Source organism: Giraffa tippelskirchi, chromosome 2, assembly GCF_054371585.1.
Source record: "Giraffa tippelskirchi isolate mGirTip1 chromosome 2, T2T-mGirTip1v1.2.pri, whole genome shotgun sequence".
Taxonomy (NCBI): Eukaryota; Metazoa; Chordata; class Mammalia; order Artiodactyla; family Giraffidae; genus Giraffa; species Giraffa tippelskirchi.
In genome coordinates, this window is record NC_137276.1 from 158572701 (window position 1) to 158600322 (window position 27622).

General features: G+C 35.7%; 1 protein-coding gene across 3 annotated transcripts in view; it reads left to right on the plus strand.

The window, feature by feature from the left end:
- Positions 1-26368, plus strand: part of IL1RAP (interleukin 1 receptor accessory protein) — a 137179-nt gene extending 110811 nt beyond the window's left edge. For all 3 annotated transcript variants that reach the window (XM_081537265.1, XM_081537247.1, XM_081537256.1), the window contains 6 exons: positions 543-614; positions 2592-2718; positions 5113-5261; positions 18727-18870; positions 20192-20335; positions 23051-26368. In XM_081537265.1, coding sequence (XP_081393391.1) covers positions 543-614; positions 2592-2718; positions 5113-5261; positions 18727-18870; positions 20192-20335; positions 23051-23418 — 1004 coding nt within the window. In that variant the 3' untranslated portion in view covers positions 23419-26368. The remainder of the gene's footprint in view (positions 1-542; positions 615-2591; positions 2719-5112; positions 5262-18726; positions 18871-20191; positions 20336-23050) is intronic.
- The last annotated feature ends 1254 nt before the right edge of the window (positions 26369-27622 follow it).

A 27622-nucleotide genomic window follows, 5' to 3' on the forward strand; every position in this document is an offset into this window, starting at 1 on the left:
GAAGAAAAACAAGACTGAATTTAATGTTATAAAAAGCAGCAGTCCTACAAATGAACATTCAACTGATAACAGGTAGACTTCCTTGATGACCTCACAATTGTGGTTTTGAACTTTCCATTTGCTCATTCATTAATGAATGGTTACTTATTTAACCAATTCCCAAGCTAGACACTCAGGGCATACTGAAGAGAAATATGTAGAAAAGAACAATTGAGGAAGACTTGAAATCGATTAATTGCTAAGTAATATGAGAAAGAAATCTACCTCATATAGGCTTTGGAAAGCAAAAACTCTGGATAAGATAGTTCTGTCTGAAACATGAAGGATACTTAATGTATTGTTTTCCCTTTGTTTGCTTGTTTTAAATGTAAGAAGTGTTGTAATTGATTGTACATGCAACTGTGGGCCCTTTCAAGAATGGACAAATTGTGCCAGGAAGTTGGGCAATCTTCACAGAAGAGCAGATTTTTGAAATAGGTTATGTGAAATTAAAGGTCCGTGATTTGACATCATCTCCCTTGGTTCCTTCCTCTCTACCACAGGCTCCCCAAAGGATGCAATGCCTCCCCACATCTATTCACCTGATGATCATGTGGTCTACGAGAAAGAACCGGGTAATTACAGCTGTGCCTCTGAATATCAGTTAGATTCTCTTAATTACAATGACTAAAATGTCACTTAAGTTAATGCAAGAGCATAGAGAGCTGTTGTAGAGAAACACATGAATTGAAACAGAAGTGTTATCAGAAACCAAATCAGCTCTGGGGATGAGCTCCTTCTTTGATCTCTTAGGCAGCTCAGGGATTCTCTGCTTCTCTCAGGGTAGATGTTCCCTTTTCCCTCTGTGAGCAGTTTTCCTCTCCTAATTAGTGACTTCTGTTTGATGCAAACTTTAGCCTGTGCAGGGTTCTGGTTTAACAAGACTTCAACATGAGCAAAACACTTCCTTAAACTTCTACCCCACTACAAAGGAGTGGGGAGTGGAACTGGAGGCAGAACTGGGAGTTCAACAGGTAACAGCTAATAAAACTAACACCTCTTGATTTGTACACTATCAAATGTTTACACTGGCTATCTTAGTCTCCTTTTAGTTTTCATATTTTTCATTCTATACAAAAATTATTTGAAACTGACCAGTTAAGGCATAATATGTTATTCTTCTGACACAAAGCCTCTCAAGTTAACTTGAAAACCATAGAAAAATTTAACATCCTCTATAGTGTATCCTTCCCAATATACTCAATTCCAACCAAATGACAGATATAAAAGAAAATTTGTTTAAAATGTACTAAAGATAATAGAAGCAGTGTTCAACCCAGGTGGAGAACAATAACCCCCTCAAATTAAGATACGGTTTCAAATAGTGATCTGCCTTGTGAAAAAAACAAGACCACACTGAGGGAGTCTGCCAATCCTGGATTGACCAGATTTTCTAAACTCAGTAGTGGTTTTATATATTAATATGAGCATTCTTTCTGGCATCAGGGTAAACCCATATTAATCAGCTAAATGCCTTTCCTCTGTCTGTCATATTATGGTTACAAAAGCATGCCTGAATCCATGGTCACTTTATCTTTCTGCATATTGTTATAGGCAACTGTCTAGAGAATGGCATAAGAACCTTGCATTGGAAGAGAGGCTAGAGTATGACCACTCAGTGAGACAAACCTGAGTTCAAATTGGGATGACAATATAATTTATCATCTCAATCTGGACACCTTTTGAGAATGAAAGCAGTAAATATTAATAACTAACTAGGAAAGCAAGCATAAAACAGAACTGTTCTGGGCAAACAAAAACAGAAGGTCAGTCTGGGTGAAATCCTAGTCTGCCACTTATTTGCAATTTGACCTTGGGATAGCATTTAAGCTTCAATTTTTACATCTGTAAAACATAAATTTAAAAAACAATTCATAATGTCTTGTTAAAATTAAATGTATCTATTGATAAGTAGCCAAAACATTTAGCACAGGGAATCATTCAAAGTCCTCCGTGAGTCAGCTGCTATTGTTACGATTATTATTACCATGTTTTGCCTAGAGATTCCCCCTGTCTTCATCATGTTCCATCTCAGAAAGGTAGCATAGCATTTCTATTTGTAAGTTGTCTTTACACTCATTGAATGAACCATGATAACTTGAATATTTCAAGATGCAGCCTGCCTGGTCCTCTCAGCGATGGTGTTGCTCCATCTTCTCTGGGCCAAGGACCAAATATCTGGATAACCATTCCTCAATCTCTCATTGTTGGTGAGGGAAATAACAAAGGAGAAGAGTAGTCCATGGAGGTTTAGGGCTAAAAAAGAAATGTTATCAGAGCCTTTTTGAACAAATACTGTCATTTTAGGACATATGTCATCTCTATTAAAAGATGGGCATTCTAATAATTTTATATAAAAAGCTGCTGTCCTTTTCCTGGTTTGTTTGTTTTGCAATGAAGTATAGTACATTATCTTATGGTAGTCCACTTGAAAATTAGTCAGAAGTAAGCTTGCAGGCACATAGAACTTTTATAACTTTTGATTAATCACAAAATGCAACCAATATAGCCATGTGATGGTTACAAACTGATCAGTTAACCTGTCTTTTTAGGAGAAGAGCTCCTCATTCCCTGTAAAGTCTATTTTAGTTACCTGAAGGACTCTCGCAATGAGATTTGGTGGACCATTGATGGAAAAAAGCCAGAGGACACCACTATTGACGTATCTGTTAATGAAAGGTATCACTGACACTGACAAGGGGGTGACTAACCCTTGTTCCTCAACCTAATGCCTTCTGGTTTATGCTAATTAATGAAAATTCTAATTTTTGCCGGTCAGTAACAAAAATCAGCCTAATTTGCAACTCTTTAGTGGCTATATCCCAAAACAGGATTCTCAGACTTGCAAACCAAGCTCCGGATACTACCTGATGATTATATCTTTATGATGCCCACTTGAAAGTAGTTGGAATGAGTATCCTGTATGAATGAAAAGGCCAGGATTTAGAGTTGTAGAGAGATGAAAGCCTGCCAGCATGGCCCTATTCTGTTTCTCAAGTCTGGAGTCTGGGCCTATGTTTTTGTGCCTCAGATAGTTGTGTTAGTTCCTTATCTCACAGTAAGCATATATTTCCTATCTCCTTCCTCTCCTTTCTAAATTTTCATAGCATATATATCGCGTTTATAAGTGATAATTTTTAGTATTGACTAAAAACATTAATGTTCTTTAAATTTTATTTTTTAAGTGGATGAGTTGGTAATATAACTCACTTTTAAAATAACGAGCTGGGTCATGACATAAATAGACATGACATTTTTTGAAGTGGCTTGATTTGGCAAGGAAGACTGCAACAATAAATAAAAATGAGCAGCTAACTGCATAACAAAGTAGTTCTGAAAACTTATACCTTATTATCTATGTGCTGATAGGTCTTAGGTTACTTGTACTTCAAGAAGTTAAAAGATATTTATTCCCTAGTAGTAAACTCAGACTTTATACAGAAATTATAAAGTATCATTGGGTAATATGCAAGATACTTAGTTCCTAACTGAGTGGATTTTATAGGTATAACAATGATACAACAGAGATGTCAGTACAATGTGATAAATGCAGTGAAAGGGAAGTATTGGATATTAGGAAAGATTTAGTTGGAAGTTCCAGTCAGCTTTAGGGAGTTAGGTAATACTTCTCAGATGATACATGGCCTAAATAAAGATTTGAAGGATAAGTAGAAATAAACTGGAAAAAGAAATAAAAGTATGTTCCTGGTAAAAAGAACATCATGCACAAAGGTGTAGAGTTTCAAGAAACAGAACATATTTAATGATACAGAGGGAGTTTCCTGAAATTGGAGCAGTTTTTGCTGAAGGAATTGATGAAAGATGTGACTGAATGCACAGAAGGCGAGTTATTGACCATTTCAGGAATTCTGAACATTGCTCTTCCAACCCTCATAAAAACAAGGAATGAATAATAATGACAATCATACTGTTCCTCCTTGCTGCTATTGAAACACAAGTCTCTGTTCATAGTTGAGCAGTGCAGTTCAACTTAAGTTAACTCCATCACAGCCCTTAACCAAGTTTTCATGACTGACAGTAAACCTCATAAGAACCTGGATGTCAGTCAACTATAAGAGAGAGAATTTTTATTTTTTTTTCCTTTTGAGCACAGTAGTTCGGAGAGATCTTCAGTCTTGATCTTAGACCCAAAGCACTTGATCTCTGACTTGCAGAGAATTGGATATACTGATTTTCACAAAGTTTAGTAGCTCTGAGAACTTTCTTTAGGATATAACCAAGAGGTTTCAGCATTTTGACCAAAATGTTCTATCTGTGTGCAAAATCCAAGTTTTGGGAATCCATGAAATGCATCAACTATTACTGTGAGATAATAATAATAGCTTATATGAATATTTATTAAGCATTGTTCTAATGATTCCCAGGTGGCACTAGTGCAGGAGATATAAGAGACATGGGTTCAATCCCTGGGTCGGGAAGATCCCTGCCTGGAGAATCCCATAGACAGAGGAGCCTGGCGGGCTAAAGTCCATAGGGCTGCAAAGAGTCAGACATGACTGAAGTGACTTAGAATGCATGCATGCATTGTTTTACTACTTATGAATTAACATACTCAATCCTCAGAATTCTTGAGTAAGTTAATACATGCAATGCACTATGTAGGTATTGTCAGTTTCCTCTTTTTCAAAAGAGGAACTAAGACATGGAAAGATTACTTACTATGCCCAAAGTACGTAACCAATAAGTGCAAAATCTCGATCAAAATTCAAAGGAGTCAGGCCTCAGAAGCCTCTCACTGAATCAGTGCTGCACCCCGCCTCATATATTTGAGGAAAGGAGACCCTTCGCTTTGGAGAGAGACCTGTAGTATGATGCTAATGCTGGATGTTGAATCTAGATATTGGAATTGTGTGTAGTATAGATGCTAAAGAATGATAGTAGAATCCAGAGGCTAGTCTCCTTTTGTATCTTCAGAATCATGAGCAACACAGCTTATTGACATTCTGTCTGTCCTCACCTGGGAGATCTATGATTGTCTACTTGTCTGATTTACATACAGCCTTTGGCCCTTGAATCTCACTAATGCTTTGATATTCTTTCTCCTACTCCTAGTGTAAATCTGAAAGTAACAGAAGACGAGACAAGAACTCAGCTTTTGAGCATCAAGAAAGTTACTGCTGAGGATCTCAAGCGCAACTATGTCTGTCATGCCAGAAATGCCAAAGGGGAGGTTGACAGACCAGCCATTGTGAAACAGAAAGGTAATGGATGCACTCAGCAGATGAATGTGTGAAGTCCAAATGCAACCCTTCAGTGAATAAAGAAAAAGGAGAAATTGACAACAAGAGCTCTATCACTTAGCACACTCTGACACGTAGTGATGAATTAAACTTGAATGAAAAAGCTTACGAGTTTCCATTTATATAATGATACTGAAAATATGATGTCTTATGGTTTTAGTATTTAATGCCCATATGTGACTTAAAAATTTCATATGATTATGATAATGAGGCACAGTGTCATATCTACAAAGAAAAATGAAAACTAAAGAATATTTCCTGTTCTCAGAGATATAATAAAACTGGTAGAACCACATATCACTGGTGAATTGTAAAGACCGTTTTAGAAATCACTGATGGCAGAGTTCAGAAGTCGTAAATACTGGTCATACCATATGACTTAATACTTTTGGAATTTTTCTTGAACAAGTAACTTAACAGAAAGAGAATTATGTCCCTATCGATATTCTTAGAAGCATTATCTATCATAATGAAACATTATAAATAGCAGTCATCTAAATGCATGCAAGTAGTTAAGTAAGATATAAAATAAGTAAGATATAAAATATTCTCAAAAATATAATTTAAAAATGATAATTTTAAATACTCTGTACCAATATTTCAAGCAGGTTTTTAATACACCACTAGCCACAAATGCTAAAATGAAAATTAATAAAACTATTACTTAAAGTGATGTGAAATGATTTCTATGTTGCTATTACTCTATTTTCCTACAACAAATAAAAATTATAAAGCTTTCTTGTGTGAGCTGTTGCTCCTGAAACATATTGTGTCTAAGATTTTCTTCGGGTCTCTCACCTATCAAAGAACCCTAGATAATGAATCCTTTCATGAATGTTTTTCAATAATCTAGATAATAACAAGGATGATTCATCACACATGAAGTCAACCCATTCAGAATCATTTTGGACCTATGTCAGAGTCAGAGCCTTTAATATATACACAAAAAAATTAAAAATGTTAATTTAAAACTACTGCATTTTGCAATAGGATTTAAACCTCTTTTAAAACTGATTTAAAAAAAAAAACAACAGACTTCACTTTAGCATTTTATTACAACTTAGGAAGTAAAGAGCAAAAGCCTGAAATATATGCCTCTTAAGGAGACTTAGTGGATTGGTTCTGAATAGTTAATTGCTTCTGGTCCTCAGAAGGCAGTGTAAAAAGAGAAGACTGAACTGCATATTATAAGACAGTGTTTCCCAAAGTAAGTTCCTAAGAATACTATTAAGCCTCTTCATAGTACTGCAATTCATTATTTGTCCTCTAGACACAGACAGCCTATGTTGGAATACTGTCCAATTTTGTGACCTTGGAAAAGTCACTTAACCGCTCTGAGCTTCAGTTTCTATTTAAAGTAGGCAAAATATTAATAATAGCACTCCCTCACAAAGTTGTTTTAAAGTACTCAGCATGGTTACTGGCATATAAACATATATAAAGATTAAATGCTCAATGAATGTTAGATCTTATTATTACTTGCACAAGATTTTTGTAGGTATTATTTGACAAAGGCTTTTATACTCAAGTATAATTAAGGTCTGTGATAAGCAAAATCGATCAAGTTACTTTAGTTCAGAGCCTCATGTTTCTTTCATATGTTAATACTTGATATGAATATCAAATTGGAATGTAGCAGAGTTGAAATGTAATAGGTAGAATTGATTCAAATTGACTTGATTCCAGATTCTTTAGGTATGGAAAAGTCATACCTAAAAAATGTGGGTTTCATCTTCTAAGGCATGTGTTTTGGGAAACAATTACGGAAGAAAACATAAATTAATAACTTAGTGTCAGATGGACAGAATCAAAACAATCAATTGAAATCATGTTGAATCTAGGAGTGATATGGAAGTCTGCCCACCAGAGCTGCTTTGAGTAACTCTTCTTTCACAGAAGGCTGTGTTCCCCATGGCTTTAGGAATATGAGTGACTAGTGCGTCCACTAGACCAGATGATCTCTGCTGAAATTGTGTTAGTATTACATGTAACATAGTTGGTTCTCTGTGCACTTAGTAGTACCAGAAGAGCTGTATGTTTGCTTATGTGGATTCTATTCTCGGCTGTCTAATGCTGAGATTCATAGGTGATATCTGTGTTCATGTTCATATACTATATGTAGGGGTCCTTCCCTGAATTCCTTGACAAAGAAGTCCATTTAATAGTTTCTTCTATTATAGTTGGTACTTTTTTAAATCCTATATTAACAATGTTTCATTTATGAGAACTTTTATACTTAGGCTTATGACCCATGTCTTTTTTTTCCCCATAGAGAAACCACATTGAAAGATCTCTCTTTTTCTTTTTCTTATTGGATTGATTTTACAGCTTGGCCAAAAAAAGGACTCTCTTAATGTTAGTCTATTTCTGAATTCCCTATTATGTTCTATTAATCTGTTTGTCTGTCTTTAATCCAATACTACTTAGTCTTGACCAACAGCTTTAAAGCAAGTCATGAAATCATATGCTCATATACTTTATGTCCTTTCCTTTATATTTTCTTTTCCAAGATGGAGTCAGAGACCATATATTTTTTCATGTAGATTTTACTATCAGCTTGTCTATTTCTACATTAAAGGCTCCTGCAATTTGATTGGAATTGCAAATTAATTTATAAATCGATTCAATAGGAATTGAAATTTTAGCAATATTGAGCTTTTAAATTCATTAACATGATATCTCAATGTGTTTAGAACTAACTGAATATTCTCAGCAATGCTTGTCTTTCTTTTTTGGTTTCAAGTGTTTCACACATATCTTTAAATTTATCTCTATTATGTTGTTGATGCTATTATATATAATATTTAAAATTTTTCATTTTCAAATTGCACATTTGTAAAAAAAAAATAATGAAATTAATTTTTGTGGCCCTTTGACGTTTCCAAATTCACTAATTAAATAGGGTTTATGTTTGTTTGTTTGTTTGTTTGTTTGGTGTCTTAGCATTTTCTGTACACTTGATCATGGTGTGCATCTTAAGTCACTTCAGTCATGTCTGACTCTTTGCAACTCCGTGGACTGTAGCCTGCCAGGCTTCTCTGTCCCTGGGATTCTCCAGGCAAGAATACTGGAGTGGGCCTCCATGCCCTGCTCCAGGGGCTCTTCATGACCCAGGGATGGAACCCATGTCTCTTATGTATCCTGTATTGGCAGGAAGGTTCTTTACACTAGTGCCAGCTGGAAAGCCCACAAATAAACAGACTTTTACTGCTTTACTAGCATGTGAGATGAATGCAATTATGTGGTAGTTTGAGCATTCTTTGGCATTGCCTTTCTCTGGGATTGGAATGAAAACTGACCTTTTCCAGTCCTGTGGCCACTGCTGAGTTTTCCAAATTTGCTGGCATATCGAGTGCAGCACTTTTACAGCATCACTTTTGAGGATTTGAAATAGCTCAACTGGAATTCCATCACCTTCACTAGCTTTGTTCGTAGTGATGCTTTCTAAGGCCCACTTGACTTCACATTCCAGGATGTCTGGCTCTAGGTGAGTGATTACACCATCGTGATTATCTGGGTCATGAAGATCTTTTTTGTACAGTTCTTCTGTGTATTCTTGCCATGTCTTCTTAATATCTTCTGCTTCTGTTAGGTCCATACCATTTCTGTCCTTTTTTGAGCCTATCTTTGCATGAAATGTTCCTTTGGTATCTCTAATTTTCTTGAAGAGATCTCTACTCTTTCCCAATCTGTTGTTTTCCTCTATTTCTTTGCACTGATCACTGAGGAAGGCTTTCTTATCTCTCCTTGCTATTCTTTGGAACTCTGCATTCAGATGCAGAGTAATGCTAGTAAAGTAATGCTCAAAATTCTCCAAGCCAGGCTTCAGCAATACGTGAACTGTGAACTTCCAGATGCTCAAGCTGGTTTTAGAAAAGGCAGAGGATCCAGAGATCAAATTGCCAATATCCGCTGGATCATCGAAAAAGCAAGAGAGTTCCAGAAAAACATCTATTTCTGCTTTATTGACTATGCCAAAGCCTTTGACTGTGTGGATCACAATAAACTGGAAAATTCTGAAAGAGATGGGAATACCAGACCATCTGACCTGTCTCTTGAGAAACATGCATGCAGGTCAGGAAGCAACAGTTAGAACTGGACATGGAACAACAGACTGGTTCCAAATAGGAAAAGGAGTACGTCAAGGCTGTATATTGTCACCCTGCTTATTTAACTTTTATGCAGAGTACATCATGAGAAACGCTGGGCTGGAAGAAACACAAGCTGGAATCAAGATTGCCGGGAGAAATATCAATAACCTTAGATATGCGGATGACACCACCCTTATGGCAGAGAGTGAAGAAGAACTAAAGAGCCTCTTGATGAAGGTGAAGGAGGAGAGTGAAAAAGTTGGCTTAAAGCTCAACTTTCAGAAAACTAAGATCATGGCATCTGGTCCCATCACTCCATGGGAAATAGATGGGGAAACACTGGAAACAGTGTCAGACTTTATTTTTTGGGGCTCCAGAATCACTGCTGATGGTGACTGCAGCCATGAAATTAAAAGACGCTTACTCCTTGGAAGGAAGGTTATGGCCAACCTAGATAGCATATTTAAAAGCAGAGACATTACTTTGCCAACAAAAGTCCGTCTAGTCAAGGCTATGGTTTTTCCAGTGGTCATGTATGGATGTGAGAGTTGGACGGTGAAGAAAGCTGAGCGCCGAAGAATTGATGCTTTTGAACTGTGGTGTTGGAGAAGACTCTTGAGAGTCCCTTGGACTGCAAGGAGATCCAATCAATCCATCCTAAAACAGATCAATCCTGGGTGTTCATTGGAAGGTCTGATGTTGAAGCTGAAACTCCAATACTTTGGCCACCTGATGCGAAGTGTTGACTCATTGGAAAAGACCCTAATGCTGGGTAGGATTGGGGGCGGGAGGAGAAGGGGACGACAGAGGACAAGATGGTTGGATGGCATCACCGACTCGATGAACATGGGTTTGGGTAGACTCCGGGAGTTTGTGATGAACAGAGAGGCCTGGCGTGCTGCAATTCATGGGGTCACAAAGAGTCAGACACGACTGAGCGACTGAACTGAACTGAACTTCCTGCTTTTCCAAACTTCCTACTTTTGGTTTCTTTTTCCTGACTGTTTCACTCTTTTGGACCTCCAGTAGCACGATCAGCAAAAATTGAGAACAGCCATGTTTGCATTGCTTCCTATCTTAGATGGCAAACATTCAATTTTCATAATATGTATGATGCTACTTGTAAGTTTTTGTAGACCACATTCATCTACATGAAGTATTAAGCTTATATTTTTGGTTTGCTGAGAGTTTTGTTTTATTTTGTTTTTATAATGATGGTATCTTGAAATTTTTCAGACTCTTATCCATTGAGATGATCATATTATTTTTCTCTTTTATTCTATTAATATTATACGTTACATTGACTGATTTCAAAATGTTGATTCAACCTTTCATTTCTGAGGTAAACCCCAACATCATCAGGATTTATTACCCTTTTTATATAGCTGTATTTGATTTGCTAATATCTTAGAAGATTTCTATGTTAGGGAATTTGCTCATATATTTGTTCATGAGAGATATTGGTCTGAGATTTTCTTTCCTTGCAATGACATGATTAGTAACAATGTCATGCTGGTCTTATAATATGAATTGGGTGATGACCCCTCCTTTGCTATTATCTGAAAGCTTATGTATAAAATTGATATTATGTCTTATTTGAATATTTAAAAGGGTTACCCATGAAACTGTCTGGGCTTGGCATTTTCTTTATGGGAAAGCTTTTAATTATGAATTCAGTTTCTTTAGTAGCTATTTGGATATTCTGTTTCTTCCTGTGTCAGTTTGGGGAATTTGTCTCCTCAAACAATTTTTCATGCTTTATCTACGTTGTCACACTTTTGGCATAAAAAGTTTTTACATCATTTTGTTATTTTCTTCATGCATGCAGGATTTATAGTGATTCTCCCTCCATCATTCCTGATAGTAGTGATTTATATTTTCATCCAATTTGTTTATCAATCAAGAAAGAGGTTTTCCAGTTTTACTGATTTTTTTCAATGAACAAAAGTGTTTTCATTTATTTTCTCTATTTTGTATTTTATTCATTTTACTCTGTATTTTTCTTTTTGCTTGTTTTGCATTTAATATGTTCTTCTTTTCTATCATCTGAAGTTGAAAGCTACATCACTGATTTTTAAATAATTCTCTTTTTCCTGTATAAGCATTGAGCTATAAACTTCCCTCATTAGACCACTCTAGCTTAAACAAGCAAATGATGAAATGTTGACATTTCATTACCATTCAATTCAAATTATTTTCTAATTTTTCTATAATTGTTTTTTGACCCATGATTTATTTAGAAATTTGTTACTTAATTTATACATGTTTGGGAATTTTCCAGATGACATTTTTTGTCATGTTATGTATTAAAATGTAATTGAATTTTAGAAATGACTGTTTCTACTCTTTATCTTGATAATTTTTGATATTTCATATTGTCATTCAAGTCTAGGTAATTTAAAAATTCAGCAATGAATATTAAACGGCAGGGAAGGGGTACCTGTGACTTAGAACTACTTGAGAAGATTGTAGAGTGAAATGGAAGGAACATGGGATTTGGTGCTAGACAGGCTTCAGCTCAGTTTGTGGTTCTGGTGCAAACTGTATAAATGAACTGGTTCAAACTTTCCATTTGTCATTCTTTCAATTTCAAGTCCCAGAATGTCTGTGAGACTGAAGGGAGCAAGTTATAAGTACTTAACATGGTGCAGCACAGTTGATTCTAAGTTATAATTTAATTCTGTTATGGCCAGAAAATATATACTATGCATCATTTCATTTCTTTTGCGTTTATTGGTGTTTATTTAAAAGTCATAGCAGATTATCTATCTTGGTAAATGTTTCACATGCACTTAAAAAGGGTGTATATTCTGCAATTTTGATGTTCTATAAATGTCAGCTAAGTCAATTGATGTCAGTGATGTTCAAGTCTTCAATATATTTATTGATTTTTTTTTAAATCTGCTAAACTTTCATCTTCTGAGAGAGCAGTGTTGACATTTTTATATAGAATTATGTATTTTTCTAATTCTCTCTTCAGTTCTGCCGTGTACTTCACATATTTTAGAATTATGTTTTTAGATACATACACTCTTAGGACTATTATGTCTTTTTGATGAATTGACTCTTTTAAATTATGGCATGTCTTTTTTTGGTTAGTATTCTGTTGATATTAACTTAGCCACTCCAGATTTCCTGTAGTTAGTATTTGGATAGTATATCTTTTTTTCATTCTTCTGTTTTATCTATCAATTTCTTCATATTTAATGTACATCTCTTATAGATAACATATTATTGGCTTTTGATTTTTAATGTAACATGATAATTTCTGTCTTTTCATTTATATTTTTAATCTATTTATCTTTAATGTAATTATTAGCAGTATTGGCTTCAAGTCTACCATCTTCGTACTTATTATCCAGGAATTGCACCTATTCTTTGCTTTTTTCCTCCTTTCCTGCCTTCTTGTGTATTAATTTGATAATTTCTTGGTATTCTATTTTATCACCTCTTTTGGCCTACTGACTTTACTTCCATGTTATTTTTAAATTTTTTTTCTATATTATTTACAATATTTATCTTGAACTTATCACAATTTACCTTGAATTAATCACTTCACATATTTTATAAGAACCTTAAAATGGAAAAGTTCCATTTTTTTCTCTCCTGTCTTTGTTTTATTGTTACAATGCATTTCAATTTGCATTTAAATGCCACAATACATTGCTATTATTTTTGCTTTAAATGAGTATTCTTTAAATACATTAAGAACTGAGAAAAATTATTTTTATATTTATTTGCATATTTTCCATTTCTGGCACTATTCATTCTTGGTAACACTTTAGCTGGAAAACCATTTAATATTTCTAGTGGCATGCATCTGCTGGTGACAAGTTCTCTCAGCTTTATTTTAATCTGAAGGTTTATTTCATCTTAATTTTTATATTTTGATACTTTATTGACAGTTTTCAAATACATGGAAAATTTGAATTATACAGTGAACAATTATATAACCTATATAGATTCTATCATTTTGCTATCTTTGCTTTATCATATATCTACCCATCGATCCATTCTGCTATGAATACATTAACATATCTTATTTTTTATACCTTTAAAGTAGTTACAGACATGAGTAAAAGTTATCACCTAAGCATTTAAGCATCTTGTATTATCCAAATTTTAATATTTCTTTATAGTTCTCTTAGTTTTTTTTTTTTAGGGAAAGTTTGTGTATAGTGACAAATTACAAATCACAGGTATGTGAACTTTGATAATATTTAAGAAATATGTATATATTTATGGAATAACTTAAAATCAAATATAGACTATTATCATCACCATAGACAGTAACCTCCCACTCCTTCCCCTTATCAATCAATCCTGCTACTCCTGCCTTCTCCACCACTGTCAAAGCAACTGTTCTGATTTTCCTTATCAGAATGTACTATTTTTTTCCCTCTTCTATCACTTTATATACCTAGACCTATACAGAATGCACTCTTTTATAATGGTTCTTTCACTCAGAAAATAATCTTAATAGTCATGCTCTTGTATCAGTCGTTAGTTGCTTTTGTTTGCCAAGTAATGTTTTTTCATTTTGTTTTGTTTTTAAAGAATTTATTGCAGCTTGTTTATTCTTTCTCTGGGTGGAGGACATTTGGGTTGTTCACCGTTTTGAAGAACTTCTGTTAACATTCTTATACAAGCCTCTTTAGGACTTTCATTTTTACTTCTCTGATGTGAGTACCTATGAATTTTAGAAATGACTGGTTCCACTCTTTATCTTGATAATGGGTAGAATTATCAGCTTAGTTTTATCAGAAACTCTCAGAGCTTTCTTCCCAAGTGGTAGTATCATTCTCCCCTCGCACAGAAACAACGTATTCACATCTTTGTCATTTAGTGTTGTTACTCTTAGTTTTGAGCTTCCCTGGTAGCTCAGCGGTAGAGAATCCACTTGCCAATGAAGGAGTCATGGGTTCAATCCTGGGTCTGGAGGAGCCCCAGGAAAAGGAAATGACAACCCACTGCAGTATTCTTGCCTGGGAAATCCCGTGGAAAGAGGGGCCTGTCGGGCTACAGTCCATGGGGTCACAGAGTCAAACACGATTTAGTGACTAAAACAACAGCAAACAACAATCTTAGTTTTATCCATTTTGGTGAGTGTGTGGTGGTACCTCATTTTGCATTTTTTTGTTTCACTGATGGCTAAGATACTGAGCACCTTTTCATATGCTTGTTAGTCATTGGTCTTCTTTTGTGTTATGAGTGTTCAGATACCTTGTCCATTTTATAAGTAGGTTGTTTGTATTTTCATTATCAAATCTGAGCAATTCTCTTTTCTACCCTAGATACCAGTTCCTCATTGGATATTTTGCAAATACTTTCTCCCACTCTGTGTCTTGCCGGTTCCTTTCTTCGGTGGTACATTTTAGTGATGAGGTGTAATTTATTAATGTTTTCTTTAATGGTTATTGTTTTCTTTGTTCTAAGAAATCTTTGCATACCCCTAAATCATCATAATATTTTAGATGTTATGGAGAGAAGGCTGCCCCTGTCACTTCTCTAAGACCAGAAGCTGATTTTCAAAGTGCACAAGTTTGAACTAAAATAGCCAAACAAATAGGTCTGAAGGTTTATTCAGTCATAAATCTCTGATTTACTATCAGGTGACACTAGTGGTAAAGAACCTGACTACCAATGCAGGAGATATAAGAGACTTCAGTTCAATTCCTGGGTTGGGAAGATCCCCTGGAGAAGGACATGGCAATCCACTCCAGTATTCTTGCCTGGAGAATCCCATGGACAGAGGAGCCTGGTGGTCTACAGCCCATAGGGTCGCAAAGAGTTGGACGCAACTGAAGGGACTTAGCTCATGCACACGCATGCACACATTCTCTTTGTTATTCAGGCAAGTGACCATTATTGTAGTACCAAAAATTGTCAAGTAGTCCCAACAATTTAGCAAAGAATAGAAAAATACTTTGGCCACCTGATGCGAAGAGCTGACTCATTTGAAAAGACTCTGATGCTGGGAAAGATTGAGGGCAGGAAGAGAAGGGGACGACAGAGGATGAGATGGTTGGATGGCATCACCAACTCAATGGGCATGAGTTTGGGTGGGCTCCAGGAGTTGCTGTTGGACAGGGAGGCCTGGTGTGCTGCAGCTCATGGGGTCGCAAAGAGTCGAACACAACTGAGCGACTGAACTGAACTGAGACAAATATTCTGTGGTGGGGAATACTTTGAAATTCAAGCAGCTGGTATTTGGTTGGGAGATTCAATGGAAAACAAGGCCGCTACTATGATAATGAAGATGAAGGAGATTAATTTAAGTTTTCAAGGAAAAACAAGATTGTAGACTGATAGCTTGAAACAAGGAAAAAGACTAGAGCTCTTGTTCTGGCTTAACCAAGGGTAGTTAACTGGAAATGTGGGCTCTGGAAAAAGGATAGAGGGAATTCTGATTCAGAAAGAAACAGCAGAGCAAGTCACTAAATTTGTCTACATCCTGTTTAGATTATCAGTGAGAACAAAGGTAGAAGTAGTTTAGGAGTCCAGTTTGGTCAGTTATATCACCCCTTTTGACAGGAAACCCTTTGGTCTGGGATTGCATCAGAGTAAAATCTTTATGCCTAAACATCAGAGACTTGAGATGGGGCAGATGGAAAATGTGGGCTAAGGGTCAGCCTTTCAAACAAACCAGCAAAGCTATATTTGAAAGCTTTTTAGAGCACTTCTAAATGTGACTCAAACCATTTAGAAAAGCAGGCTTGTGGATTATTTATCTTGAGTTCAATTAGTTAAATAGCATTAGGAACTTCTTGAAATCATCAAGGTGGCCCAGCAAAATGCAGTCTGTAAATATGACACATGTAATTGAATGACACAAAATTAAAAAGCTCTAGTAGAAATAAAACAGGCAGTAGTAAAATGAATGTGGCAGAGGGAAAGCCATGAGTGTAATTGATATCTTGATCACTAAACAACGTAACTATTGATATTTTTAAAGAAAAATCCATTTCAGGTAAGTGGATCCACTGACCTTTTTTCATGTTTTCTTATTGTGAAATGTCCATATAGAGGGAGCCAAAATAGCTGAGCAAATAATGAGGATGACAGTGGGAATTAGCCCAGTGTGTCGTTAACATAACATGTACTCAGAAATACCAAGGACACAGCAGTTTTCATGCCAGCTACTCAAACTGATCTTAATAAATTCTCATCAACTGCACTGGCATAGCTTTATGGCATTTATTATCTTATTTTAAAGCACTGTTGTTCATGGGCTGAGTACAAGCCTGTGTGCTTGCATGCTCAGTCACTTAGTTGTATCTGACCCTTTGCAACCCCATGGACTGTAGCCCGCCAGGCTCCTCTGTCCATGGAATTATCCAGGCAAGAATACTGGAGTGGGTTGCCATTTTCTACTTCTGGGAATCTTCCAGACCCAGGGATCAATTGAACCCAAGTCTCCTGCATTTGACAGGAAGATTCTTTACTACTGTGCCACCTGGAAATCATGAGTATTAGAGTACATGGTAATTCCGTACAGCTGACTCCCAGGCTATATCTGTAGCAGTATTAGTACCTTGAGTTTAGGATAATGAATGTAAAACTCAATGATTTTTCCTTTTAATTAGAGAATTTCAGATTTTGCTCTAGGCTACTCACCATTTTCCCCTTAGAATAGCTACCTGTTTTAAAAGGGATTTTTCACTGGTATGATCAATAATTGAACTTCATGGTAGTGTTATGCAAAGATCTCTGAACTTTGAAGTCAAGAAGGCTTGATAACAGTTCCAGATTGAAGAACATTTTTCTGTGCCTTGTCCCGGCAAACACTTAATACCCACAATGTTCAGGTGTTTAAAAAGGCTTTTTCTCACCTCTACCTGATATACCTCTACTGTCCCAACTCCTCCCCTCAGCTACCTCCATCATATTACCCTGGTTTATTTCCTTCATAGCATGGATCACTCTCTAACAGTAACTGTCTTATTTATTTCCTTATTTACTTCCCTGCATTAAAATCTTAGCCCTAAGAAGACAGAGACCCTTCCTGTTTTATCTGCCTTTATACCTTCAACAGCTTCTAGCAAATGGTAGATGCCAATAAGTAATTGTCAAATCAACTAATATATAATTTAAGCCACTTCTGCTTCAGATCCAGAAATATTTTGTTGAATCTCAAACTCTTAAGTTTCACTAGTAAAGCTAATTAAGCAGCCACATGAAGTTACAAATACATAGTATAGTACTAGACTTATTTTTGAGCTTCCCTGATAGCTCCATTGGTAAAGAAGCCTCCTGCAATGCAGGAGACCCAGGTTTGATTCCTGGGTCAGGAAGATCTGCTGGAGAAGGGATAGGCTACCCACTCCTGTTTTCTTGGGCTTTTCTTGTGGTTCAGCTGGTAAAGAATCTGCCTGCAATGTGGGAGACCTGGATTTGATCCCTGAGTCGGGAAGATCCCCTGCAAAAGGGAAAGGGTACCCACTCCAGTAAAGAGTTGGACACGTCTGACTGATTTTCACTTTCAGACTTATTTTAAATATCACATAGTACTAGACTTATTGTAAATAACACTACTTAGAAGTCTGTAGTGTTATATCCAGAAATGTTCATTCAGTTCCCAGAGCTCTCAAGATAGGATGGATGAAGAAGACATAGTCTCTACCTAGATGACTATAACAATGTACACTTCAATGGTGAGTGAGAAAGAGTGGAGAAGCAGGCTTGTAGAATGTATATCCTAGAACTGTACACCTGAGAGATACTTTCAGAGCCAAGCATACTCAGCATTAGGTGGATACCCTCATTTTCTGTTCAATGATAATAAAATTGTTGAGACCTATTGCCAAATATAAAGAAAAAGGAATTAAATTTCTTCCATATGGCACTGGACAAGAGGATGAAACTAAGACTGATATAAACACATTAAAATTTTTGCTCAGTTAGCTGCTCCAACAATTAAAATTCTACCAATGTCATCAGCTGGCCTAGTAAGAGCTGGACATAGGATGGAGTTACACTTTCCAAAAAATTTTTGAGAAGATTTAGTTGTCAGTTTGTGAGTCAGATTGGATGACATTTTAAATTGGTCCCAATAAGATCTGTTTTAATTTGTATTATCATCGAAGTGTATTCAAATCATATAATTGTTAAAAGCACCTTCTATGCCAGTTTCTGGAAACAAAAAGATAAATAGGGCACAATCTGGTATTAGAACAGAGTGCTTAACCTCCACCATGTGATCTCTGCTTGTTCACACATATAGGTCAGTTTCATGACTCAGCTGCTTGGTTTAACCAGCTATTTGCAGAATGATGGGTCACCATGACTATCATGCACAAATCAATTTGTTTCTTTGTTGGTCTCTCCAATAATAGCTCCAAGGTACACAGTGGAACTGGCGTGTGGTTTTGGAGCCACAGTCCTCCTGGTGGTGATTCTCATTGTTATTTACCATGTTTACTGGCTGGAGATGGTCTTATTTTACCGGGCTCATTTTGGAACAGATGAAACCATTTTAGGTGAGTAATGAAAATTTCGTGTGTATCTCCTGACTGCCATCTTGAGAAAACATATTGGCTTGATCAAACCTGGATTAATTGGAAGGTATAATCAGACTAACTTTGGTTTCAGCCCTTACTATTGAAAATCTTTCTAATGCATATTATTCTGCTTTATTGGGTCAATATATGATTCAGTCTAGATTGTCACTATTCAAATAGAAATACAATATGAACCACATATGTAATTTAATATTTTTCTAGTGGTCACATAAGGAAAAAGAAAAGAAAAAGTGAAAATAATTTTAATAATTATGTTATCTAACATATTCAAAAGACTATCATTTCAGGTTGTAATTTAATATTATGTTAATAGAGATATTTTAGTCTTATTTTTGGTACTAAAAAGTCTTCAAAGTTCAGCATGTATTGTATTTTACACTTGCAACATACCTCCATTCAGACCAAATGCATTTCAAGTGCTTAATAGCTACTTGTGGCTTGTGGTTATTGTACTAGACAGTGCATGTCCACACTTTGTGCTCACAGGTTATCTGTGTACCAGAAGAATCACATGGGAGCTTATTAAAAGGAGCATCTAAAAACTAGCTCCTATTATGAATCAGCATCTACATTTCAACAGCATCCCAAAATGATTCGTGTACACATTATAGTTTAAGAAACACTGTTTTAGCACCTCTCTGCCAGGTGACAAGAATGAAACATTTAATTACCAATTCTAACACCCATCCCATAAAGAGTCTCATTGAGTGGCTTGTAGAAGAGACAGGCATCTGTATTTTTAACAAGAGATAATTTTTATAATTAGGCAACCGGGAGAAAAATTGGTTTATCAAATCTAAGCATATTTTAATTGTAGGTATTTTCAGGTATACATGATTTAGACATTTCTCAAGGTTTTGCTCAATTTATTATTCTTATATATTAGTGAGTGACATATGAGGGCAGGAATTAGAAGCATTCTGCATGGTATTTTTGCCAACATCTATGACTGAGTAACTATTTGCTTCCTGATTCCATCAATTCATAGTTGAACGAGCCACACCTCATTCATTCTCCACTACAAAATCTGAACTCAGTGAGATGAGAGTAGAAGACACATCAGATAAAATTTGCAATTACACCTTAAAATAGTCATTTTGCCTGGAGACCTGTCACAGGTGGGGAATCACACTGAAATCTGTCAGCTAATTCACATGTGTAAAAAATGAAAATGTCTAATATCCAAAAGTTTGATTTAAGAAAAAATGCAGTACTATTGAGAAACTTTCCTAATTTATATTGGATCTGTGTTTTGTGTCTTTTATTAAATTTTTGCTAGATGGAAAGGAATATGATATTTATGTATCCTATGCAAGGAATGCCGAAGAAGAAGAGTTTGTATTACTGACCCTCCGTGGAGTCTTGGAGAATGAATTTGGATACAAGCTGTGCATCTTTGACCGAGACAGTCTTCCTGGGGGAAGTAGGTATTTCAGATGAGTACAGGTGATGGTACATCGAAAGGCAGAGGAGATCTGTAGCTTCAGGTCACATATAAGAGTCATGGCACAGTTATATGTTGACATCTTTAGGCATTTAAACACCCAATTCTTTTTGTAATAGATAGAGACTCTCTAGGAATAAATCTGGTCTTCCCAGATGTCTCAGTGTTAAAGAATCAGCCTGCCAAGGCAGAAAACACAGATGTGGGTTCTATCCCTGGCTTGGAAAGATCCCATAGGGAAGGAAATGCCAATCCACTCCAGTATTCTTACCTGAGAAGTCCCATGGACAAAGGAGCTTGGCAGGGTACAGTCCATGGGTCACAAAGAGTCGGACATGACTTAGCAACTAAACAACAACAGGAATAATTCTACATTGTAAGATGTAGATTATTCAAGTGCAGTTTATGGTTTTAAAATATTTCCCCAGCAAGCTTTAAAAACAACGTCAGAAAAGTGTAGATGCAGAGTGCATTGGAGCTCTGCTGAGAGCCACAGCTTTAAACATTTTGTTCACTCACGTTTAGATCTTCAGAAAGTTTAACTAATTTGCACTAATTTGCCTAGAATTTTTTCATAAAGAGTGCATTTAAAACATTTTTATACAAATGAGATTTACTCGATTTTACAAAAAGTGAGGTGAGAAGAGAGTGCATGGAATCCTACATTATATTACTTACTGAAAGTAATTAGAATATTTTCCTTCCTTTTTTTCATTCTTGTTTTCTAGCAAACCAATGCTACGCAAATCCCCTCTTTCCTTGTGTCTATTTCTTCCTTTGTATCAAATTACACATTTAAAATGAGTTTAACATTTTACAAAGGTCAGTATATTCGAATAGGTATAAAAAATTGAAATGCTGGATGATTTAAAATAAAATGTACCTCTAATTTTCAGATGCAGACAGTAACACATAAAGTGATGCTACATTTGAGTCTCTTGTATAAATGCATAATAGCACTTGTAAACCCACTGTTAAACTCTGTACTGTTAAAATGCATTAATATATCTAATCTTTACAACAAGCTAATTTATTTTCTTCCCCTAAATCCTGTTTACATTAATCACTTAGCATATTTTTTAGTTATATTGATAATTTGAGAGAGAGAATAGATATTAACGTTTATTGCTATTTTGAATTAGCTGGATCACTTACTTTATGTCCAAAATTGTCATCCAAAAGTCCATCATGCTTCTGTTCTGTAGGAGATATCTCTTTCAGCATAATTTTGCCAGAAAATGCTGACTTGACTATATAGATAAAGGACAAATTCCACTCATTTTGAAGCTTAAAATCTTAAATAATTTATTCTTTTAATTATTCATTCATAAGTCATTCAACTGATATTTACTACTATTTAAACAGTTATGTGAAGATATATAGTATAACAACAATGTAAGACTCTGGCAGGGATCGATAGTTCTTTGAAGAATTCAAGTTCTATATAATTACTCTTGCATTTTGCTTTTGATGACTGATCTTTGTGATCTTTTGCATTCTCCCTGCTGCTTTTACTCAGTCTTCTTTGCCTCTGGGTCTCTATTCCTGCTTACACACAGTCAACCAGCAACAGTGCTTGGAGTAGACAATTACTTATTCCTGGATTCTCCTCTAGGCTGTACATGCTATTTTAATTTCAACTCTATCCCCATTGCCTCTGTACCTGTGAAGATTAAAGGGCAAAATGACTGCTCAGGGGAGTGGGGAGTATGGTAAACCTTGAGATGGCTTTCCACAACACTGGTGCATTCCCTGGAGTTGCCTTCTATCTAAACTCCAGGAAAAGGATTATTCAGTCCTTGATAAGCAACCTCGAGGAGATGGATTATTCCCAAGAATTTAGTGACAGGAACTAATCAGAACCCTTGACAACAGAATAAAATTATACAGCATTTCCATTTTTCCCTGCTGCTTCTTCTTTTTCGACCTGAAGAAATCATTTGCTTGCCAGTGAAGGCGCACGCATCAGCTAGCAGCTGCTGAAACACATGGCTTCATAGTAATGATAGGAGTTTAAGGAGAAAGATTCAGGGACTAATTTAGGCTCCAGAGCAGAGCAGAATAGAAAGCTGAGATGAGATTGTGATTCCAGTCAAAATACTACTTAATTGGCTAGATTTTCTTAAGTTCCTATTCCAATGATATAGAATAGTCTGTGACTGGGAGGTGCCTGACAGCAGACAGGGACTACCATAAAATGAAATGGTTTACTCTTGCTGTTCTGTGTTAGTGAAAAATGAATTTTTATGATTTAGCACTATATTGTATATTTTTTAATACTCAGTGGCAGTAGAGAATTAATACATGGGTATCTTTGGGGAGAAAGGGCTCAAGACCTGATTTTGCTGGGCCAAAATATGCCACACAGTTTGAAGAGATTGATTTCAGTGCTACCCACTCATTCTTCATGTCCCAAATGATACTTCTGAAGACCAAGGTCATAGGAATACATTTTGGCCTTTGCCTGTTTGGAATTCCTTCAGGATTGGAATATGTGCATTCAGTCTCTGGTCTCCCTGAAGAGAGTGACATTTTCTGAACAGAGCAATTGGGCCCAAGGATTAAGTGTTGTTGATCAAAGTTTCATCCCAATTCTCAAACTATTATGCCAATTTCTTTTCACTTGCTCCTCAAGCCCCATTCTTTGAGGGAGTTCTTGGCCATCACTAATCCCCATGGTGTTTTCTTTCCCAGTTGTCACAGACGAGACCTTGAGCTTCATTCAGAAAAGCAGACGCCTCCTGGTTGTCCTAAGCCCCAACTACGTGCTCCAGGGAACCCAAGCCCTCTTGGAGCTCAAGGCTGGCCTAGAAAACATGGCCTCTCGAGGCAACATCAACGTCATTTTAGTGCAGTACAAAGCTGTGAAGGAAATGAAGGTGAAAGAGTTGAAGAGGGCTAAGACGGTGCTCACGGTCATTAAATGGAAAGGGGAAAAATCCAAGTATCCACAAGGCAGGTTCTGGAAGCAGCTGCAGGTGGCCATGCCAGTGAAGAAAAGTCCCAGGTGGTCTAGAAGTGGTGAGCAGGGTCTCACTTATTCATCCTTGAAAAATGTATGAAAGAGCCAGTGAATGATGGATGAAAAGATCCAGCAATACTCCAGGAAGGAAGGATTCCCCTGCTTTATTCCCAGTGTGTTGTTCATGGCCAGAAACAAATTCTATGGAAGCCTCCCCATAGAGATAAATTCAGGGTTACTGTACAAGAACTGTTCTGCTTCCTCAGGCAATACCAAGGCTTAGAATGATTGTGCCACCACCTGTCGCCGGTGCCTGAGGTCACTCCATTTTTTGCAAGACCTGGTGATGCAAAATTCCCCTTCTGCATCCTCCATTCTTGTTCCTACTCATCTCTATTCACTCACTCTCACTCTCTCTGTCTCTTTTTTTTTTGAATAATCTTAATATTATGGGGCAGCCTTTGTTATTGATTTAAAGACCCCTTAAAGATGAGTCATCTGTTAACAGGGTCATTAAGAGTTTCAAGTATAGTTTTCTTTTCTTTTTATTCATCCCTTAAAAGATAATCAGGGCCTAAATTTATCTTCACTAAGGATAATAAACTCTTTTGCTCATCCTACTATAACTGACACCCTCACAGCAACACCGACACCACTTATGATGCTTAAAGCAGGGTAACTGTAAATGTTCCTTATGATTGGCTTAAAGGGCTTTCCCGCATTGTCTCCTGCCATCTTCCCCCACAACCCCATGCACTCTATCTCAGGTAGTTGGCATCATATTTGTTAGCTTGAAAACTATGTAATAATATTTTATTACAGTAAACTCCCAATTATCTGTAGGTTGACCCATATCCATCACTCCATCTCCCTACCTCCTGCATTTTGGGTCAGTCATTGAGAGCATGCAGGTGGCTCCACACTTGATTCATTGGAGAGGAAGCTTCTCTTATTGGTGCTAATATTGAGTAAAAGAAGAACAAAAAGCTTTCAAGGGCATTTTCTGTCTTATAAGAAAAGCACAGAACAGGGTGTTTGTCAATTTGTCTTTTAATCTTAGCTTTGCTAATGTGAATATTAGGAAAATAATTTCTCTTTACTTGTTTCTGTCTCCCCATTGTAAAGCGTTAAAGTTAGACTTCGGGACTTTGAGAGTGCTTTTAGCATTAATACTCTAAAAGTATTAACTGGACCCTGAGTAGTTTTCATATTTTATTCACTGGTAAGTTAATAACACTCACTTCAAACAAGTTAGACAGAAAAGTCACTGTCAACTAAACATGTTTTAGTTTGTGTAAGTAAAACTTTACTGTTCTTAAGACTTGGAAAGTGAAAACTAAGTCCAGGGTTTACAGAGTGGTGAATATCTATGTTACATATAGATTTTTAAGAATATATATGTATGTACACACAAAATTATATATATATATATTGCATATATACACATGAGCTACATATACACATACATCAATACATGAATTGTATACACACACACACACACACACTACACACACATATATGTATATATATATATCCACATATGACTTTAAATAGCCATTGGCACAATATTACAAATTACTGGAACTCTTATCCAGTTTTTAAATTATGTTTTTTTACTGTAATATTTTTATGTCACTGTTTTCTGCACATTAATAATATTTGTGAATTTACAGCTCATATAGTAGTTGTTGTTAACTCCTGCCTTCCCTAAATTAGTAACAATAACTTACTACTGCCACAGATGATCTGGGTGCAGTGGGTTCTATTTTGCACAGAGCTTCCATGGTCACTGCTAAGCAGTAGCCAGCCCCCTGGCATTAATTGACCATCTACTATATTAGCACACATACTTAGAAATTATGTTAATCTTAGTGCTCAACTCTTGGAGAGATAAATCTCTATTTGACTTTTAAGTAATAAAGGAAAGGAAAATAAAAATACCTATAAACGAACCTGGGTATCCTATGAAACATGGTAATTCATAATTTAAGGAAATTCTTATAATAGTAGTATGAATGTTGATTAGCTATTCTAAAATTATCTCCTACATTTGTGTCCTTCTGAGTTACTAAAGTCTATTTAACAAATCATTTTTCTATGGAGGAGTTATTATTTTAAATAAAACAAAAGCTTCATGAATCATTGACTATAAAACTATGGTATGGTGGTCATCTTGGATCTAATGTTTTTAGCCTTGTTAATGCTTTTCTTTATTACAAAGCACAATTACTCCTTCCATTAATCCTTTCATCACAAGACCAGAGGAGAACTGACCCCAGATAAGATTTGAACTTCAATTCAAAAATGAGCTTTAGGTAGATGAGGGACAGCCCCATTATCAAGGGGCATTCTCTTGCCAATGCAGCATCTTTTTGCACTTTTGGATTTGATATTTATGCTAATGATGTTTGGTACCCCTAGAAACTTCTAGATACTTTTTGTTCTATCTATGTGACTGTGTTTGCTACTGAATGTTTCCAAATGCTAAAAATCTAAGGCAACTCCAATCGAAATGATATCTTACCCTAAGATAATTTTGTTTCAAGAGTTCTTTTTTGTTTGTTTGTTTTATGATCCAGAAGATGCCCAGTACAGAATATTTGAGAGAGAAGGAGAAGCATACATTGGAGAGCAAGGAAAAATCACTCTCTAATATTAAAAACAAAAGTATCCAATGTTAAAAAGAAAAATCTCAAAGGTTTTAGATATATGGTATAAAGACCTTCTGCACCCAACTAAACAAACAAACAAACAAACAAACAAAAAACCATGATATATAGAGTGTCCAACTACACAATCATATAAAATAATTTAATTTTTTCTGCATTGTGGTTTAGATGATTCCCTAGTATTCTAATAAACAAGTATTCCATTGTATTGGGGAACAAAAGTTTCACTCCACTTGTTAATTATCTATTTTCTTTCCATAGGTTTTTCATATTTTAAGACTATCTTTTTTATTTTATTCATAAATGTTTGTATTTTCCATTTTCCATTTGATTTGTAAATTTGTTTATTTTAAAAATAAACCATCTATTTTCACCTTTGAATTTTATTTTGTGCATGTGTTTTATGTATCTTTCATGTTTGGGCATAAGAAATGAGAATAAAAAGAATGATACACTTAGAAAAAGAAATATTTTAAGGGACGTTAGTTTTCTCTTTTTGAGAAAAATCGGAAAAAAATATGGGACTTCAACTCAACATTTTCTTTACCTCCGAGCAAAAGAATTACTTAAGTAAACTGGATTAATCTAATATACCAGACATCTGTATGTGTTTGTGTGCGTGTGCACATGTGAATGAGTGTGAAGAGAAAGAGTCAAAAGAGAGAGAATGAGATAGAGAAAAAGATGAGGAATAGAGACAAAGAGAGAATAGAGAAAGGCAGAAAGAGAGAGGAGAGAGTTTTAAAATAGGGACACAAACCTATTTCTTTTTTTCAACTTGAAACTTGGACAGTTAACAGTAATAGCTTACCTTTTATAGGTTTTCAACTCAAAAGCAGTTGCCGTAAAAAGATCAACAATGCCTTGCCTTTAGTTAACAGGTGATCATTTGAATCAAATATGCATTTCTATTTCAAACAAATCAGTGATAAATATTTGAAAAGACATTTTCTTTTGAGTTAATATTAAGTCTGTAGTAACAGAGGAGCTTTCTTGCTTTTTAAAATAAATTTTATTTATTCCAAGAATATTTATTGGGTCTCTATAATGTAACTGGTTTGCTTAGTAAAAATTTTTCTCCAAAAAATTTCCCTGTATCAAACCAGTCTCCAAAGAGTAGACTTAGGATCAATGCATAGAAGTTACAAAAAAGCAATCCTTACTCATTTAAGAAACAACTTTAAAGCAGAGTTGGAACATAATGTGTATCACTATCTTTGGAGATATAAGCACCCAGGTGATGCAGTGGTAAGGAATCCTCCTGCCAATGCAAGAGATGAAGGTTCAATCCCTGGGTCAGGAAGATCGCCTAGAGAAGGAAATGACAACCTACTCCAGCCTATTCTTGCCTGGAAAAATCCCATGGGTGGAGAAGCCTGGTAGGCTACAGTCCATGGGGTCGCAAAGAGTCGGACATGACTGAGCGACTTCACTTTCACTTTCACTTTCAAACGTTGAATAATAATAATTTAATCAAGGTAATTAATTCAAAAGCATACCATGCAGTAGACATTGACCTATAGGTATTGATAAATTGTCGAGCAACCCTACAAATTTGCTTTCATTATATGCATTTTATAGATGGATGAATTCAAACTTTAAAGATACTAAAATAAATGATTATACTATTAAGAT